This window comes from Micropterus salmoides, unplaced genomic scaffold (genome assembly GCF_014851395.1).
Source record: "Micropterus salmoides isolate LMB-PRFRI ecotype aquatic unplaced genomic scaffold, ASM1485139v1 Ms_hic_scaffold_7, whole genome shotgun sequence".
NCBI classification, from domain to species: domain Eukaryota; kingdom Metazoa; phylum Chordata; class Actinopteri; order Centrarchiformes; family Centrarchidae; genus Micropterus; species Micropterus salmoides.
Window position 1 is genome coordinate 35,029,168 of NW_024044459.1, and position 17,575 is coordinate 35,046,742.

Sequence of the window (17,575 nt, forward strand, 5' to 3'; positions counted from 1 at the left end):
TTGAATACGGGACATTTATAGTATTTCTACACTGTGGTATTTGTACTTCTACTAAAGTAACACTTTGAATACAGGACATTTACTTGTAACAGAGTATTTATTTCTACTTTAAGTAACATTTTGAATACGGGACATTTATAGTATTTCTACACTGTGGTATTTGTACTTCTACTAAAGTAACACTTTGAATACAGGACATTTACTTGTAACAGAGTTTATTTCTACTTTAAGTAACATTTTGAATACGGGACATTTATAGTATTTCTACACTGTGATAATATTACTTTTACTTATTTAGGCATAACACTTTGAATACGGGACATTTACTTGTAACAGAGTATTTATATCTACTTTAAGTAACACTTTGAATACGGGACATTTACTTGTAACAGAGTATTTATATCTACTTTAAGTAACATTGAATACGGGACATTTACTTGTAACAGAGTATTTATATCTACTTTAAGTAACATTTTGAATACAGGACATTTACTTGTAACAGAGTATTTATATCTACTTTAAGTAACACTTTGAATACAGGACATTTACTTGTAACAGAGTATTTATATCTACTTTAAGTAACACTTTGAATACAGGACATTTACTTGTAACAGAGTATTTATTTCTACTTTAAGTAACATTTTGAATACGGGACATTAATAGTATTCCTACACTGTGGTATTTCTACTTTTACTAAAGTAACACTTTGAATACGGGACATTTATAGTATTTCTACACTGTGGTATTTCTACTTCTACTAAAGTAACATTTTGAATACGGGACTTTATAGTATTTCTACACTGTGGTATTTCTACTTCTACTAAAGTAACACTTTGAATACGGGACATTTATAGTATTTCTACACTGTGGTATTTCTACTTTTACTAAAGTAACACTTTGAATACGGGACATTTATAGTATTTCTACACTGTGGTATTTGTACTTCTACTAAAGTAACACTTTGAATACGGGACATTTATAGTATTTCTACACTGTGGTATTTCTACTTTTACTAAAGTAACACTTTGAATACGGGACATTTATAGTATTTCTACACTGTGGTATTTGTACTTCTACTAAAGTAACACTTTGAATACGGGACATTTACTTGTAACAGAGTATTTATTTTACTTTAAGTAACATTTTGAATACGGGACATTTATAGTATTTCTACACTGTGTATTGTACTTCTACTAAGTAACACTTTGAATACGGGACATTTATAGTATTTCTACACTGTGGTATTTCTACTTTTACTAAAGTAACACTTTGAATACGGGACATTTATAGTATTTCTACACTGTGGTATTTACTTTACTAAAGTAACACTTGAATACGGGACATTTATGTACAAGTATTTATTTCTACTAAGTAACATTTTGAATACGGGACATTTATAGTATTTCTACACTGTGGTATTTGTACTTCTACTAAAGTAACACTTTGAATACAGGACATTTACTTGTAACAGAGTATTTATTTCTACTTTAAGTAACATTTTGAATACGGGACATTTATAGTATTTCTACACTGTGGTATTTCTACTAAGATCTGAGTACTTGTTCCACCTCTGCAGGCCCATCTGAACCGTGTTGCAGGGCATCTATTGGTTTGAATGGAGAGAAAATCCACAAGATGAAATCTGATACTGGAAACAAAATGTCAGACCAGCTACGTTTACGGCCAATCAGCGGGCAGCTGTGCTGGTGTTTACTGTCGCTCTCCCCCCGTGGTCCAATCGCAGCCAAGTCACGAGTCCCCAACTTCCGCATTATTAACCTATCGCTGTATTAAGTAGGCGGGATATTCCAGGTTTCTCGCATTCTGATTGGCGCGCTGCGCTTTTCTATCCCTTCTCACTCCCGGAGCTGCTGCGCCTGACGGAAGCGACGACGGCTGCTGCTGCTGTTTAATCTCTCAGCGAGGAAGAAAAGGAGGGCGAAAGGCGAGACGAACACGTAAAACCCTGTCTTCGGTAAGTCAGGTGCAATTTCAGAAGGCTTCGAGCGGCAGATTGTGATTTTACAGGCAGTCGTTTTGTAAAGATGTATTTGCGTCCCGTGCAGCAGGTGACGCGGCTTTTCCTCTGTCATGAGACCGCGAGGCAGCAGGAGGGTCTGCTGGAGCATCTCCTGTGGAGAGACGGAGGCCTCCAGCTGCTCGCGTGCCACATCGCGATCTACTTACCTGCTTTAATGCTTTAATGCGTTAATAATCACGTGCAGCATGTTCTTGCAGAGTAATGCCCGCGTTTCACTGGATATCTCTGCCGCATATTTAATGATTATTCCGGTGTCACGTTACTCAGCCGCCGTAATGTCGACGCTAACTAACGTAAAGGTAAAGCATCACCTGATACCTGCTGGCCTCTCTGTGTGGAGAGAGCGATGCGCCTGAAAAACAAAATCGACATTTAGGTTTGTTCACATAAGCCATTCATGCACGTGTTGCTGTGGAAAAGTTTGCACACCCCGTCAGTTTTTATTGACATGTGAATTATATTTATATATATCTTCAGTTTCAGTTAGTGGGCGATCGATACGGGTTTTTCCTGTATTAAGAAAAGTCATTTCATTATTCCCTGCAGATTGCAAATTAATCTACATGTTATCTTAGCCAGTAATGTGTTCTCTCAGATGGAGGTTTTATTAATGAATGAAGAGAAAACATACTGTGGGTTATGCTGCAGGATCAGGGGTTCTCAGAGTGGGAGGCGGCCAAACAGTTCCTGGGGAAGTGGGAAAAATATTACATTATCAAAAGGAGGTCATATAGAATAGAGATATTATTATTATATATTATTAAATGCCTTAGGACAGACCTTTTATGTGTTTGGTGTTGTCTGAAGTTATTTCCAACAGCAATATTGAGCTATATGTTAGAGAAACTAAATAAAGTAAGGGGGCACCTCTTCCAAGGTTTGTCTGAACACCCTTGCTGTAGATTTCAGAACATGGGAGAAGGGGGTACAGTTAGTCAGAAGTGACGTCATTCAGCCGCATTAGTCTATAATATAACAACAGATATATTTAACGCTTAGCCAGCATTGGTGTTAGATTAGATCTGCAGTCATTTAGTATGGGAGAAATGTGTTAATGTTTCGAAAAAGACGACGGTGACGGAGGACATTTAGGGCTCCAAACTAACTTTTTCAATGCAGATCATCTCAAATTGCCAGATATCCGCCAGTGAATCGGTTAATGGCTTGTTTCATTGCGTGCACATGATGATAACATACACGCGTTGAGCACAGAGACCCATTCTCTGCTGTTTAAGTAGGGACGTTGTTTGACCAGAGCGTAAAACTCCCTTTTATCCAGCAAAGAAATGTGTCACGTGTACGTGCGGATGTGCATGGAATTACTGTTCTGTATGCATGTACTTTATTTTCTGTCCTAACACATGTTAAAGTACAGACTGAGCTCAGTTAGAGGTTTTAAAATGCCCTAAAAGATCACCGTTGAATAATTGAACGGGTGCTCTTGTTTTCTCTTATCATTCGCCTCCAGCCAAAATGATCCACAGCCTGTTCCTAGTAAACGCCTCGGGGGACATTTTCCTGGAGAAGCACTGGAAGAGCGTGGTCAGCCGCTCCGTGTGTGACTACTTCTTTGAGGCCCAGGAGCGAGCGACTGAGCCGGAGAACGTCCCGCCGGTGATCCCCACGCCGCATCACTACCTTATCAGCGTGCTCAGGCACCGCATCTACTTTGTCGCAGTCATCCAGAGCGAGGTGCCGCCGCTGTTTGTCATTGAGTTCCTGCACAGAGTCGTCGACACGTTCCAGGTTCTTGCTCCCTTGAATTATTCAATGCATGCTTATTTTGGTTTGAGTGACTCATATCTGAGTTTAATACCCTGCAGTGTTCTTTGTTCTCAGGACTATTTTGGAGTGTGTACAGAGGCTGCTATTAAGGACAATGTCGTAGTGGTCTATGAACTACTGGAGGAGATGCTGGACAACGGCTTTCCTCTGGCCACAGAGTCCAACATCCTCAAAGAGCTCATTAAGCCTCCCACCATCCTCCGCACAATGGTCAACACCATCACAGGTGCAGTCAGTTTACATGTTAACCGCAGTGGCACTGTAACATTAAAAACGGTTTGGGCACGTCATTTAGAGGATAACTAAATGTTCAGAATATCATTTTAGTTAGGAAAGCGGGAACTATTCTAGTTACTTTTTAACTATGGACCAGAAAGCAGGTGAAGGCTTTAGGGCGTGAATACCTTGTGGTTGATAAGTCACTAACATGGCAACCTGTCGATCATTAAATTTTATTTTAAGCCTGATTTCCACTAGCCAAAATCAGCATCCCAGTTAAAATGACAGTTAACATGAATTATGGATCCACCCTGCTAACCATGCTAGCTAGTGCCACGCTCTCGTCCAAATATGGTCACTTCCGATCACGTCTGGTTCCACAAAACCAAGCTGGCGAGAGCCAAAATGCCAAACTCGAGGCTTTAAAACGGTAGTCCACAATCCAACAGCCGGCAAAGTCCACTTCTTTTATACGGTCTATGGTTGCTGGACAAATTAGTCCCATTTACACTTACGTCACTCTATGTTGAACAGTTATTACATCAAGTTGTACAGGTGTTTACACAGTGGCATGTTAAGGTGTTGTGCTTAGCTTCAAACTCCTGTTAGCTTTTTATATGCAAAAAAAAAAAAGAACTGGGTTTTCAGGGATTGCTGTTGACGTCATGTGCTGTGTGTGCACTTGTAATTAGACAACACATCCATTCAAACCAAGAGCTTTAACACGAATGTTTTGTTCATAGACGGCAAGCCAAGATCCCGTTTCAGATAATACGTATAATGTGTATAAAGTCTCGAATGCAACAAAAACAACACTGCATTGAATCATAACAAGATAATCGTCTGAGTTATGGCAGGAACCACTGCAGCAGTCTCGTGTCTGTGTGTCGTGTAAATGTTGTTGTTCTTCATTTGGTTAACGTCTGTGTTCCAGGCAGCACCAACGTCGGCGAGCAGCTCCCTACAGGCCAGCTGTCAGTGGTGCCATGGAGACGGACCGGAGTCAAGTACACCAACAATGAAGCCTATTTTGACGTGGTGGAGGAGATCGATGCTATCATCGATAAGTCGGGTAAATTGCACTTTATTCAGCCACTCTGTTAGTCGTGACTACATTTCTCTTAAGGTTACTGATTGCTGTTGGACTTTGTCAAGAAATTGGTGAGGAAAAAAAATACTGAACAGGATAAAACATCAGTTATCAGGTAGCTCACCTGGTTGATGTTGACAGCCTTATAGAGAGCCAAAGTCCCTTCCTACTGCCCCATGGGACCTTATTTTATAAAATATAAGAGTCAAGTAATGTTTTGATCCTGTTTGAATTGAGCCCTGAATTACACACTTGATGTTCGTCAAATTTATTAAGTAAAGTGAAGTACATTTAGTTTAGTGTGAACTACAGTACAGGCCAAAAGTTTGGACACAGCTTCTCATTCAATGCGTTTTCTTTATTTTCAAGACTATTTACATTATAGATTCTCACTGAAGGCGTCAAAACTGTGAATGAACACATGTGGAATTATGTACTTTACAAAAAAGTGTGAAATAACTGAAAACATGTCTTTATATTCTAGTTTCTTCAAAGTAGCCACCCTTTGCTTTTTAGATAGCGCTGCAAACCCTCGGTGTCGCCTGAAATGGTTTTCACTTCACAGGTGTGCCTTGTCAGGGTTAATTAGTGGAGTTTTCCCCCTTATTAACGGGGTTGGGACCATCAGATGTGTCGTGCAGAAGTCAGGTTGATACACAGCCGACAGCCCTATCGGACAACTGTTAGAAATCATATTATGGCAAGAACCAATCAGCTAAGTGAAGGGAAACGAGTGGCCGTCATTACTTTAACAAATGAAGGCCAGTCAGTCCGGAAAACTGCAAAAACTTTGAATGTGTCCCCAAGTGCAGTCGCAAAAACCATCGAGCGCTCACATGAGGACCGAGGAAAGGAAGACCAAGAGTCACCTCTGCTGCTGAGGAGAAGTTCATCCGAGTCACCAGCTTCAGAAATCGCAGGTTAACAGCAGCTCAGATTAGAGACCAGCTGAACGCCGCACAGAGTTCTAGCAGCAGACTAGAACAACTGTTAAGAGGAGACTTTGCGAATCAGGGCTTCATGGTTAAGTAGCTGCTGGGAAACCGCTGCTAAGGAGAAGCAACAAGCAGGAGAGATTTGTTTGGGCCAAGAAACACAAGGAATGGACATTAGACCAGTGGAAATCTGTGCTTTGTGCCGTGTCTTGGTGAACGGATGGATTCTACATGCCTGGTTCCCACCGTGAAGCATGGAGGAGGAGGAGGAGGAGGAGGAGGAGGTGCGATGGTGTGGGGGTGCTTTGCTGGTGACACTGTGGAGGATTTATTCAAAATTGAAGGCATACTGAACCAGCACGGCTACCACAGCGTCCTGCAGCGACATGCCATCCCATCCGGTTTGCGTTTAGTTGGACCATCATTTAGTTTTCAACAGGACAGTGACCCCAAACACACCTCCAGGCTGTGTAAGGGCTGTTTGACCAAGAAGGAGAGTGATGGAGGGCTGCGCCAGATGACCTGGCCTCCACAGTCACCGCACCTGAACCCAGTCGAGTTGGTTTGGGGTGAGCATCTGTGGGAACTCCTTCAAGACTGTTGGAAAACCATTTCAGGAGACTACCTCTTGAAGCTCATCAAGAGGATGCCAAGAGTGTGCAAAGCAGTAATCAGAGCAAAAGGCTGGCTACTTTGAAGAAACTAGAATATAAGACATGTTTTAGTTATTTCACACTTTTATGTGTTCATTCATAGTTTTGACGCCTTCAGTGAGAATCTACAATGTAAATAGTCATGAAAATAAAGGAAACGCATTGAATGAGAAGGTGTGTCCAAACTTTTGGCCTGAACTGTACGTCACCAACATGTTAGCGCTGTAATGCTAAGCTAACATTCATTGCTTGCTTGCTGCTAGCTAGGCAACTTAGCTATGTTCCACGCACAAATGGATTTCACCAGTGGCCTGTACTACGTAGTGAGGTCACTGGCTTACTCGGGTAACTCTGTGACGTCGGGTGTAAGTTCCCGATTAACTCGCACTACGAAAAGGTGGATCGGTGTTACACGAGGTCTGTTGCCATGGAAATTAACGCTGAATCTCTAAACAGCCGGGAGCAGGTTATATGTTCGTGGTGAACTCGAGGTGACCCTGTCTACGTGGACCACACACTCCACATCTGTACTCGGTGTTGATGATGAGAAGCAGGATATTAATACACACCGCTTGATAAAATATTTTAAGGTTTGATCCTGACTTGTTTCACTGGGGCTGCAGCTGAAATGAAGTTGTTTTTAACACAACAGCATTACGTTCAAACAGCTTAATTTGCCTAATTAACAAGACAGATCTTCATTGATAAATATTTTCACATATTTAGATTGATTATTTTATGAGGGTTAATAAACCGAGAAAAAATATCTTGGATGAAAGTGTGAAAGAAAAAAAAAAAAAAATCCAAAATCTCTCTGGTGTTTTCTTCTGAATACGCCGCAGCAAAGTCTCCAAGGTGCATGATAATAAAGTGTTGTGGGCTAAATACTCATGATTATTTCCTCACTGCTAAATCTGATTGCAAAGTCTAATATAACTTTCCACTGCATGCAGACGTGTGTGTGATGTTGCAGCCTTGCAAAGTGAAGTGTCTCTCACAAACGTATGACTGTAATATCAGAGAATATTCAAGATTTTTACTTGTAGATTAATCTTGGAAATTAAATTCTGTCTCGGATTATTACCCCTCTCCGCCGGCTCCTTTTTTTTTTTTCTATTACAATGGAACTTATGTGCAGTCGTACCTTTACGGATTTATCATATTGCACATAAAAGAAGAGCCCATAAAATACATAATAGAGAATTAGCCTAAGATACGAACACTGTGAAGATAATTACAAATTTACTCAATGCGATGCCAACAAGCCTCCCTGGCTTTGTCAGCCGCCACGATATTAGATTTAGCCGTTAACTTGTCTTTACATTCATCATATCCTGACACAATCAACGTGCATTCTTCTGGGGAAAATACGGCGCGTGCGCTGTCTGCACGGCCGAACACGCCCCTTTATACGAACGCGCACCAACTCTAATTAAGTTAACACCGACCTGTCAACCCTGAGTTTGCCTGATAACCCCGAGTTAACTCTGAGTAGGTTGAACTCCCTGCGTAGTAGAGGCCACTGGTGAGTTTAATCCAACGACTCCTGGTCCTTTTGATCACATCATCTTCACCTGGAAGCTCTTTGGCGTTGGCTGCAGTCACTGAGAGAAACTTGTACAATTTTACTACAAAACAGCAACTTTCTTGACTTGTGACACAGAGTTGCAAATGTAAAGCGCGTACCACAAGGATTGAGTCCTTACCGCAGCAGCCCGGGTTCACAAACACTCCACAGTTACTAGCGTCTGCTTTCAAAACTGTTTTGTTGTTCATTAATGTTTTTTTGCTTTCTGCAATGTCTCCCATCATCTCCTGACCCCCCCCCCTCTCAGGCTCCACTATCACAGCAGAAATTCAGGGAGTTATTGATGCCTGTGTGAAACTGACGGGCATGCCCGACCTCACTCTCTCATTCATGGTGAGATTCCTCTTTTCTTCTTGTGTAATGTCAATAACTGGACCAGCGCCTTTTTTTATGTGTTCAGTGGATCCACACAGAACATTTTGGTAAATACATACATGATTGCAAGTCAAATCTAAAGAGTATCAAATGAATCTCTGGGGTGAGAACTCGCAGACGTGTCTTCGGAAAGGCTTTGAATTAGCCCACGAGGTAAACATTGTTTAAACGGCCGGAAATACAAACCATCCCGGTCCCTCTCTCTCCCAGAATCCTCGGCTGCTGGATGACGTCAGCTTCCACCCGTGTGTTCGGTTCAAGCGCTGGGAAGCTGAGCGAATCCTCTCCTTCATCCCCCCTGATGGAAACTTCCGGTTGCTCTCCTACCACGTCAGCTCTCAGAAGTCAGTGCTTTCTTCACTCCGTTAACTTTATTATGGCAAAACATAAAGATGAAACACCCGTCGGCATTTTATCCAACGTCACATAACATTAGTTAAAAAAAAAAACATACGCTGCACCGCTGGCTCATGTGTTGTTTGTTGACCCGCTTCTTCTGCAGCCTGGTGGCGATCCCGGTGTACGTCAAGCACAACATCACCTTCCGGGAGGGAAGCTCCCAAGGGCGTTTTGACTTGACCCTGGGACCCAAACAGACCATGGGCAAGGCCGTGGAGTCTGTCCTAGTCAGCAGCCAGCTCCCCCGGGGCGTCCTCAACGCCAACCTCAACCCCTCCCAGGGAACGTACACCTTTGACCCAGTCACAAAGGTACTTAGAAGTGTGTTTTATAGAAGGAAGACGTGAAGTGTACATGAACATAGGGCTGAAAAACTACAGCTGAGGGTCAGGTTTGTTACGTGGAACGGTCCTCATACACGCCACAATTTGCTTTGATCATGTGACCTTCTTTGAGATCTCATTGTTGCCGTCTTGATGTTTTGTGTTTTTGGCTAGTTGTTGTCGTGGGATGTTGGTAAGATCAACCCGCAGAAGCTTCCCAGTCTGAAAGGCACCATGAGCCTGCAGGCGGGTGCCTCCAAACCTGACGAGAACCCCACCATCAACATCCAGTTCAAGATCCAACAGATGGCCATCTCAGGTACGCACACACACGCACACACACACACACACACACACACACACACACACACACACACACACACACACACACACACACACACACACACACACACACACACACACACACACTCTCTCTTACACAGTCATGATTGTCTCTTTTCAGGAATTCCTTAATTTCTTGTAGGAATAGTTTTTCGCCTGGTTTACAGTCCTGCTGAATAGAGATGCACCGGAATGAAAATTCTTGGCCGAAGCCGAAAACAAATATAATGAAAAACATTCCTGAATACCGAACAAGGTCTTTCACATTTTTGTCCATTTATTTTGCCATTTTTTTTTACCCTTGCATAAATTAAATAGTAAAATTGAGCTATTTACTCAGTGTTTCCTACAGGATGTGGAGAGACTATGGTGGGGGGCTCCGAGGCCCGTAAAGTAAATTACATGTGTCTATTTCCTTTTAATGGACACATGTAACATGTTTTTATACTTTCTGTGAATATAATCCAATTAATCTTATTTCCATCCTGTATAGACGCCTTATTTAGAAAATCTGACGTTAACACATGTGTTTCCTCCTCGCGCGAAATTCATCAAGTCCGACCCAGTTTTATAAATAATGTTGCATGTGGTTCTCGTATCGCGTAACATGAAGACTTCACAGCCTCTCTTCAGGTGGGACTCTCATACTGCAACACTTGTCTTTGTAAAGAGAGAAACTGACAGGATAAAGTCGCTAACCTGCCTGGCAGCTGGCTCTGGTCCGTTTCAGTCAGAGTCACATTGTTTTATATTTTGAATGGAGAATAATGTGATCTGAGCCCCCACCACAGGGCCGACCGGCAATCAGGAGCACCGCTCGCTGGACAATTGGGCCGATAAACCACATTGTGTTAAATTAGAGACAAAAAAACGTTGTTGAAAATCGATTGGTTATGAGCCTTGATCGACCGACCTGTACTTAGTGTGTGGTTACTGGCCCAGGCGGGGAGGCGGGGCTGTTTTTAGTGTGATTGATGTCAGTCAAATCACACACTCCACATCAGAACATAATGAAACGGTTGAAGCGCGGACCTAAAGCACTAGTGCAGTCATTGTCACGTGCATCAAAAATGCACATTTGCTAAAAAAAAACATCCAAAAAAATGCAAAAGTAGTGCTGAAAAGTCGCTCAAGGCAGGTGCAGCAAAGGGCCTCAAAATTACAGACGTTTCTGTTGGTGCTGCTGCTGTTTCTGCCGTTGCATCAGTTGCAAATGAGTTTATGTTTGATTAGCTTAGAGACGAACCACAAGTCAGATCTGTTTCTGGTTTAATGATACAAAAACTACTGAAATGCTGATGGATACGACTGCTGTATGTCTGCCTAATGATAACATTATGCACTAATATTAAATACTAATGATAATGTCATAGTTTATTCAGATACTAACATAATATCCTAATACTAATTACTCATCTAGGCTGAGGATAATCCTGCTTTTGAACAAGAAAACTTTCAAATGTGGATTTTTATTCCCAGCAAGCAGAGGCCTTAGAGCAGCGCTACTTACATTTAATTTGATCAAGGGTTTTCTGCTGAGGTCATTACTTTACTAAAGGAGCGCTAGATGGTGTTTCTAGTTTGGTATTTTAATGGCTCACTTCGTTGTACTTGCAACACACACACACACAAAGCTTTCATCACATAGCCTGCTCAGCTGATAACCACCTGACTGTCCTATGCAGTGAGCACTGTGACACAATCACCACTAGATGGCGCCAAATGCAAGAAAGACTCCTCCTTACATGACTTCCCATTAACAGTTATTCTCAAGTATAATAGTTTCTTACAGCAGTGTTAACTTTTAATACACATAAGTACTCGTTTTCATCTTAATGTATTTACATATATATTATATTTGCTTTAATGATAATCTCCAGCAATAGAGTGACGTGGCTTAGTCAGCAGACCCTGATATTTGACTCTTCTTCCTAAAATCCTAATTTCACAACATGGAAAGCCATATGACTAGCACGCATTTGATGCATTGTCTGTTTTATTTTGCGGTTTTATACTAGCCCCTTTTCAAGTATTACTGTTAATTTTGACTTGCAGTCCTAATCTGACTTTCCTAAAAGTTAAAATTTAAGAACAAATGTTGCTGTTCTGAAGAGATCGCCAGAATCCTCAAAGACTCTTTCAAGTTTCTTTCATTACAGATTTGATTTTAGGCCCCATCCATACTACTGCGTTGTTGTTTTTAAACAGAGACCTTTTGCTACGTTTGCATCTCCCTAAAACGGCAAAAACGAAGACCTAAAACGGAGAAGTTTGAAAACACTGACCCCGTTTTTTTGTTTTAAAACTTTAGAAACGCAGACGCTCACGCTTGGTTCTCTGATTGGGTCTCATCAGTCATGCAAAGCAGAAACACGATGCTACTGACAGAGCTTTAGTTTTGGTATTTTTATTAAAACATTTTGAACCGTGCAAACAACACTTGTAGCCTACACATGTACGCAGATTACTTTGCGACAACATCCAGTCTGTTTTCCGCCGCCACAGCCGCTTTTAACTCCCGTGTTAGGTTCAGAAACAGTCCCAGCTCATTATTGGTCCATGCAAAATAAAATCTGGTGTGGTTCTTCGTCTGTATTTCTTTTTTCTAAATGTTCTGTAACTACGGAGTAGGCCATCTGCTTCAAGGTTTATGCCCAGGGTAGCATGAAGGTAGCATGAAGTGACTTGTATGTCCTAGAATGAGCTAATTATTAATGGTTTGTTCACATAGCACAGCTAATATCTTTGTTTGATTAGGATAAACTTTTAATTGCGCTTCAGACAGAATATTTTTTCATCCAGACGGTTTAAAGAGTCTTTAAGGATTCTGGAAGTTAAAGTGCTACGTGCTGAACGACCACATGGGGTTTTCAGATTTGACCAGGTTTATCTTCTTGGGAATATCAGATGCTCTGCGCTGTTGATGTTGGATCCAGGCGGTGTAGAAACCTCATGCTGATACTTCATGTAGCTGCTGTAGCCTAATCAAATCTCTCTGGAAGGCCCGCATCTTAAACATCATCACTCTGAGTCATCCTCAAACATTTAAACCAGATCTGTTCTTGTCCAAAAACTCAAGGTGATGTGCTCATCACACCAATTCAATTCAATTTCAATTCAATTTTATTTATATAGCGCCAAATCACAACAACAGTTATCTCACAGCGCTTTTCATAAAAGAGCAGGTCTAGACCGTACTCTGTGATGATATTTACAGAAGCCCAACAGTTCCCACCAAGAGCAGCACTAGGCGACAGAGGCAAGGAAAAACTTCCTTTTAAGAGGCAGAAACCTCGAGCAGAACCATGGCTCAGGGTGGGCGGCCATCTGCCTCGACCGGTTGGGGTGAGAGAGAGAGAGAGAGAGAAAGAGAGAGAGAAGAGAGTGAAAGAGAGAGAGAGAGAGAGAGAGAGAGAGAGACTACACAATATACACACAGAGGTACAGACAGCGAAGGTAATGTTGCTATAAACTAAATGAAAAATGGTACAGATATTTATAATAGTGTTAATGGTAACCATCGTAATGTTAATGATTATAATAACAATAAGACCAGCGACAACAGTCGCTGCAGTAGAGGGTGTCGAGCAGGAACACGGGGGCAGCAGGCGACCCGCAGCCACAGATCCAGACTCCACAGCTCCAGAGCCATGTGTGCAGAGAAATGATTGGCATTTCTGTGTTTCAACAGGGCTGAAGGTGAATCGACTGGACATGTACGGTGAGAAGTACAAACCTTTCAAAGGCATCAAGTACATGACGAAGGCTGGCAAGTTCCAGGTGCGGACATAAAGACTGCTGCTCTGTGACCACAGGACCAAACCACCACGAGACTGAGGGGGGGGGGGATGGGGAGTTGGTACATTCCCTGTGTATATGCATTTCAGGATTTCTCACAGATATCAGAGGCTCCTTGTAGCAGTAAAGAAAGGACCAATGCACATAGAAACGTCCAGTAATGTCCAGAAAACTGGCCTGAGCTTTGATGGAGTGTGGAGAGTTTCCACATCTCCGTCCAAGCTGAACGCAGGCCAAACCCAAGCAATCCCAAGATAGATTTCTCCTGAGATATAAAATAAAATGTGTGTACTGGCAACAGCATTTTTCACCCATCATTTCAATCAAAACCAATCCCAAGACGTGACAAGTACGGGCCAGTTTGTGTCACTCCAGGCTCCGTCATGTTCAGACATAAATTTCCATCTCTAACAAACAGGCTGCAGTCTGCTGCTGTACGGTTTCAGCTGCAGGTATTCGGTTTGAAAGTGATCTGTTTGTCTGGATAGATGTGTGCTGGTGACTGTTTGGCACGAGCTATTGGATATCGGACTAATAGCATATCAGAGTAGATCTTCCCCCATAATACATTGTGGCAGCATGAGCTGTATAGTGTGACAGGAAATCAGCATTTTTCCACATCAAAGGCGTCTGCGAGATGAACAGCGTTGTCTTGCAGCACAGTAGTGCACCAAACTGAGTCAAGGGACTACTGGGGGGTGATGGGGTGGATGTGCTGTAACGGCTATAAATCAGTGGGACAGATAAGCATCAATTCTAAAAACAAACCTACAAGTAAAAATGAGCAGCATCTTAAAGGATCCCACATTTACAGATTCTTTTCTCTATACCTGTATTTCTCTTCCTCTGTCCAGTTTTTCTGCTTCCTTTTCCAGAGTTTATCTCTTTGCTTTTCTGTTCGTTCCGTTCTTGCGCTCCTCTTTGCGAAAATGTGATGATTTGTTCTGCAGCGCTGGAGTCAGCACACTGACGCCATCCTCAGTCATGCACTTTCACATCTGCTGGTACTAACGTTTCCTTTGTGATGCATTTGAGATGGATGCTGAGTGACCGAAGCTGTTTTATTACCACAAAGGTTTCTGGGAGAATTTCAGGTACATGGCTCACCTGTTGTTGTCAACTTGAATTATTATTTATGAAACAAAACAAAGGATCTGTGTGCTAATGTCATGTCGTGTGTAAAATGATTCCCATTTCTGCATACTGGCATTAAATTCTTAAACGTGTTAACTCTACAGCTGCTTGTTATTTAACCCGATTATGACCAAACAGTAATTTCCTCCTCCCTTTTTTTTGTTCTCAACATATAGAAAAAGATTTTTGCTCCTGTCAGTTTGGTGCTGAACGCTGTGATCCAAATTCTCACTGCAGAAACAGTATAATTATCTATTTAAAAACTCAAATTAAAAAGAATATATTCAGTTATGTGTTCCGGTGTAATGGCCAACTACCTCCTGAGGGAACGGTGACGGTTTGCATTTTGTGTGTGTTTGTTAAACAGCCTCCAATGGAGTGTTATAACGGTGTAAAAATAAAGATGTGATGTGTTATAACTGAGCGTTAACAATGATTATTCAATGTGTCATACTGTCCTGTTCATTTCAGTTCCCAATATTTCAACAGATGTGTATTGTTGCAGTTTTTAGGCATATGCTAATGTAATATGTAACGTATTAGTACTTATGTAAATGTACACAGAGACATGGTGAGATGCTTTACCCTAGGAGTTTTCAAAGTCCTCCCCTCAGATATGGGATTATGGGCAGACAGACACTCAACAGTAGCTGTTAGACATAACGTCAGACTAGTTTCCCCCCAAACTACTGTATCTCTGAACTCTCTTTAACCAAACCGCACACGTACGTGATCTCCTTTTGATAAAATAATAATAATGTATTAACTAACATTTTTGGTCACTTTCATTCACTGATTTCCCAGTGAAACGCACAAATGTTTTCATGTGACAGAACCTCAAATACCTCAGTCAGATTACTTTGTGAACTCGGGGGACTCCCATCTGAGAAGTTTGATTACACGCAACCATCTGCAGGGTACAGCCAGAATAATGGGCAGAATGAAACCACAAAGGTTTCTGTTCCGTTTTAAAACTTCATATGCAGTAAATCGGTGCAGTCCTCCGCGTTACGATGCATGGAGTGGAGTCCCTGCGTCTGATTTACATTTTCCACCATAACTTCCAGCGCTGCGTATTTGCAGTCATTTAACAAGATATTGTTCGGCCAGTGGAATTTATTTTTGTCTTGAGGGATTTGAAGCATGTCTTTATCGAAACCTCCCTCCCTTTCACCACCTCTCTGCAGCTGAGGGTGGTGTGTGTGGATCATAAGGAGATAGCTGAACTCTGTCAGCTGGGGCCACTGCTGCGCTTCATCTGAACAGAGCAACAGGCCAAATGTGTCCAGGAGGGGAGGAGGAGGAGGAGGAGGGGGGCACTGACCCTCTACGCCCTTATGATGTCACAACATCTGGTTTTAACTCATGACATCACATGACTCTGATCACAACCTATACTTTGACATTAAAGCTACCACTTTAAATGGCATCACAGCATCAACAGGAGAGTTTGTGACCTTAGAAAATGCCTCTGAAACTCCACATCACCGGGGCCACTTTTAACCCCCACGTCCCCATTGTATGATGTCACCCTCCCTGCCTTGCTCCAGCTGGCAGGACTCCACTCCATAATTTACTGATGACTTTAACCCCCCCCCCTATAGACACAACCTAAACCTCTCTCTCTCTCTCGTTCTTACCGTCGACCAGACAGCAGCTTGAAGTCACTTATGTCACCAGGCTTGAACTTTTCCCTCCCTTTCCCCATGTGTGTATAATTTTTTGAAGTTAAAAAAAACAACAATATTTTGTGTGCGCATTTTTAGCTCGCACATACTTTTATTTTGCTGTCCAAGAGCTTCTGAACTTTATTTTTCCCTTTGCTTTTGAAGGCTGCCGTTCAGATGAATCTGCAGGCATTTAAAGAGCCATTCATCGCGGGGTGGTAGGTTCTCTCTCTCTCTCCTCATTGTGAACTCTTCCCCTGTGCATGCATGGATGCAGTGGTGGCTAATAACTAATTAGTAAACCCACTAATATGTGTTTGCTTGCAGAACTGCGCGTAATAAGAAGTTTCAGAGCTGCGTTATTTAGATAAAGTTGAAATATCAGACAGCTTGAAGATGCGTTAAGGTATTTATAGGTGTCGTGATTAATGCTTTTACTCAAATATAGTGAGACTTCTGTTTAGCTTTGCAACAGAGTGGGACTGTCACGTGGATGTAAATGAAAATGTGTGTTGGCGCCGGGGAAAGTGCTGTTTTTGTCACCTACAGTAATTAGCCCAGTGTCCCCACTCGGGGGCCCTCATGTGTTTTGTGTATCCTGCTGCAGATAATGAGCATTATCTTAATGTAAATCTAAGGATGCTTGTTTTTATCTGATCGCTTTGATTGGAGTGGGCTGACAGGGCCGGGCTCCCCGCAGGGCTGGTTTACTCCCCCCCCCGTCGGTCCCCACGTGGACATACAGTAACAGTAACAACAGTGGCAGACCGCGGGGCCGCCGGGGTCCCGCCACGGAAAGTGTTGATTAGCTGAACCACGTGCGGAGTCGGCAGAGCGCGTGCTGCTGTTACTGCGATGCAACTGCACATCTGTCCTTTAAAAGCAAAGCAAAATAAATGCATTGATGTGGAGCTAATCTAAATGTAATGTCCCTGCAGCGTTGTCGTTGGTTATCTGATGCATGATGTTGCAGTAGTCACAGTTTTAGCCAAGTAGTGGAGGGAAAACCAAGACACCTGAGTGTCCTGCATTCAGTGTTATTATAATAATATAAAGTGGCGCCCGATTTTATTTACTCTTCTGTTTCTATTGAGGCACACTGGCCATCAAGCTAACTTTACCTGTAGCTTTGCCTTAACTCTGCGCTAAAGCTTCAAAGTGGACAGGTGTAGGAACTGCTGGTTTCATCCTCACACCAAATACTCCAAACATGAGGCTACACCATC

At 42.3% G+C, this 17,575-nt stretch overlaps 1 protein-coding gene across 1 annotated transcript; it reads left to right on the forward strand.

Annotated features, from left to right (window-relative positions):
* Positions 1-1,882: 1,882 nt before the first annotated feature.
* LOC119891575 (AP-3 complex subunit mu-2-like) lies at positions 1,883-15,101 on the forward strand. Its single transcript, XM_038703335.1, has 9 exons — positions 1,883-1,975; positions 3,510-3,787; positions 3,881-4,052; positions 4,980-5,117; positions 8,559-8,644; positions 8,897-9,030; positions 9,189-9,396; positions 9,583-9,727; positions 13,442-15,101. The coding sequence occupies exons 2-9, from the start codon at positions 3,515-3,517 to the stop codon at positions 13,540-13,542; spliced, it is 1,257 nt and encodes a 418-aa protein (XP_038559263.1). The 5' UTR covers positions 1,883-1,975; positions 3,510-3,514; the 3' UTR covers positions 13,543-15,101.
* Positions 15,102-17,575: the final 2,474 nt, after the last annotated feature.